Source organism: Otolemur garnettii, unplaced genomic scaffold (genome assembly GCF_000181295.1).
Source record: "Otolemur garnettii isolate 467f Iridium unplaced genomic scaffold, OtoGar3 scaffold00062, whole genome shotgun sequence".
NCBI classification, from domain to species: domain Eukaryota; kingdom Metazoa; phylum Chordata; class Mammalia; order Primates; family Galagidae; genus Otolemur; species Otolemur garnettii.
This window is the reverse complement of record NW_003852457.1, coordinates 8,643,169-8,645,374: the sequence shown is the minus strand read 5'-3', so window position 1 is coordinate 8,645,374 and position 2,206 is coordinate 8,643,169. Positions and strand designations below refer to the sequence as shown.

Here is a 2,206-nt window from a genome sequence, read left to right as displayed (position 1 = left end):
AAAAAAAAAAAAGAACAACTAGCTGGTGTAGTGGCTGATGCCTATAGTCCCAGCTACCCAGGACGCTGTGGCCCAAGAATTTGCTGTGAGCTATGATACCACAGCACTCTATCCAGGACGACAAGAGTAGACTCTCTCAAAAAACAAACAAAAAACTCCCACAAAACTAACTATTTTGAGCCATCATATCTATTCCTGGTCATCACTTGTTAGAAGCGATCTCACCTATCTGTACAATGGCTCCTGTCCAGGGGTTGTGGCCTGGGCCTATGGATCCCAGAGGAACTGCATGCCTCTGAAACTGAACATTTACATGAACAAGATCCATAGCTTAATGGAGATTCCCAGGGGAACCTGATCTGCAAAATGTTATGTTTATGACAAACACCCAATGCCCTCAGATGGCCTAAGAGATGTGCCAGGGGCCAGAAGACCAAAGATGAGAGGGACCACATGTACACAGAAGAGCTGTCCATCCTGGCAGACCCTATGGCCCCTCCCTGATGACAAATCTCCATTTTCCTGTGTCAAGCTGCCCAGTCCCACGGTTTAGTCTCAGGCACAGAAACACCACATGGCGTGACCATGCAGCAAATGCTGCCATGTTGGCCGATAGGAAACAGTGGGACTCAGGCTTAAGATTCTGAATGGACAGCACAGGGCTACCAGTTACACATGGCTGTTAATCCACATGATAGGGTCAGGGTAGGGTGGTGCACCACAAGTACAAAATATGCACTGGATTCCAAAGACTCAGCACACATACAAAAGATGTAAAATAAGTCCATTAACAGAAGATTTCTTAGGTTGACTGCACATTGAAGTGAGGATATCCTGGACATACTAAGTTCATAAGTTAAAAGTTAATTTTATCTACTTCCTTTTCCCTTGCAAATTGTGGCTACTCACAGATGTAACATCACAAGTGTGTCTTCCCTTTGTAGCCACATGATTATATCTGCTCTAGGGTGAGAACCGACTAGACAGATCTGAGGCATTGTGCCACCTGCTAGGGTGAGTGTGCCTGAGAACAGACATGACAGAGAAGAAGGCAAAGACTAAAGAGGAAACTAAGTCCTGCTGGCAGTGAGCACCTGGATCCAGCCATACCTGAGCTGCCCATGCTTCTAGACTTCTTAACTACATGGGGCAAAAAGTTCTTTCCTGTTCAAGCCCATCTCATTTCTGCCTTACTCAAAAGATACTAAAGTAGAAAGTGGGCCAAGTCCTGCTCATACCTATAGGGTGAGGGGCAGAGATGGCTGTCACCCACCTTGTCTGTCCGGGCGCACCCAGAGATGGCTGTCACCCACCTTGTCTGTCCGGGCGCACCGCTGGAAGGACATTTTCCTCATGTCTTCACCATGATTTTCAGGGATACAGCCTGAGCGGACGAGGGCAGACACCAAGTCATCTTCAATTGTCTTAAATTGTGAGGACCCAACATTCCTCTGGACAAAAGGGACAAAGCAGATTATTTCCATTAGGTCACTACCCACTAGCCTGGGCAGCTCTGTGAATGGGACATGTGTAGTATGCTCATACACAGCAGAATGGGGACCAAACCTGTGGCCACAGGGACACATGAGAAGCAGGAAAGCCACCTGAGACACGTCTTCCTATCCAGTCAGATCTGAAACCATCCCCGCAATGAGACAGCAGCATGTCCTGCTCAGGACCATTTCTATCTGGAGCCCCTCTCTCATCATAGCAGGGGTGGTAGGCTTTAATCCTGCAGGGTGCTGTCCCCCCCTTACCATCCTCTGCCAGCCTACCAGTCCCAGGCTATTTCAAAAGGCTTCAGGTCACAGGACCAGCCTTTGCCCTTCATCTTGGGATGAATGCACACCAGGGAAGACACCCACTGTTTCAGAATCCTGGTTAACACTTCACCTTTCCCCCGACTCTAATAGTAAGAAAGGGCCTGAGGGATTCTAAGACACTGTGAGACCCTGTCTAGATCCCATCCTGCAGGTTCTGGGAGTACTTGCCCATCCCTGCAAGTACAGGGAGAGCTGCCTACCTTTTTCACAGAACACCTTTCTTTTTTTTTTTGTTTTGTTTTGTTTTGTTTTGTTTTTGAGACAGAGCCTCAAGCTGTCCCCCTGGGTAAAGTGCCGTGGCATTACAGCTCACAGCAACCTCCAACTCCTGGGCTCAAGCGAGTCTCCTGCCTCCGCCTCCCAAGTAGCTGGGACCACAGGCG

At 48.5% G+C, this 2,206-nt stretch overlaps 1 protein-coding gene across 3 annotated transcripts in view; it reads right to left on the bottom strand.

Annotated features, from left to right (window-relative positions):
• PUS1 (pseudouridylate synthase 1) overlaps nucleotides 1–2,206 on the bottom strand; it is an 18,298-nt gene that overhangs the window by 11,244 nt on the left and 4,848 nt on the right. For all 3 annotated transcript variants that reach the window (XM_003792910.3, XM_023514981.1, XM_023514982.1), the window contains exon 3: nucleotides 1,314–1,451. In XM_003792910.3, coding sequence (XP_003792958.1) covers nucleotides 1,314–1,451 — 138 coding nt within the window. The remainder of the gene's footprint in view (nucleotides 1–1,313; nucleotides 1,452–2,206) is intronic.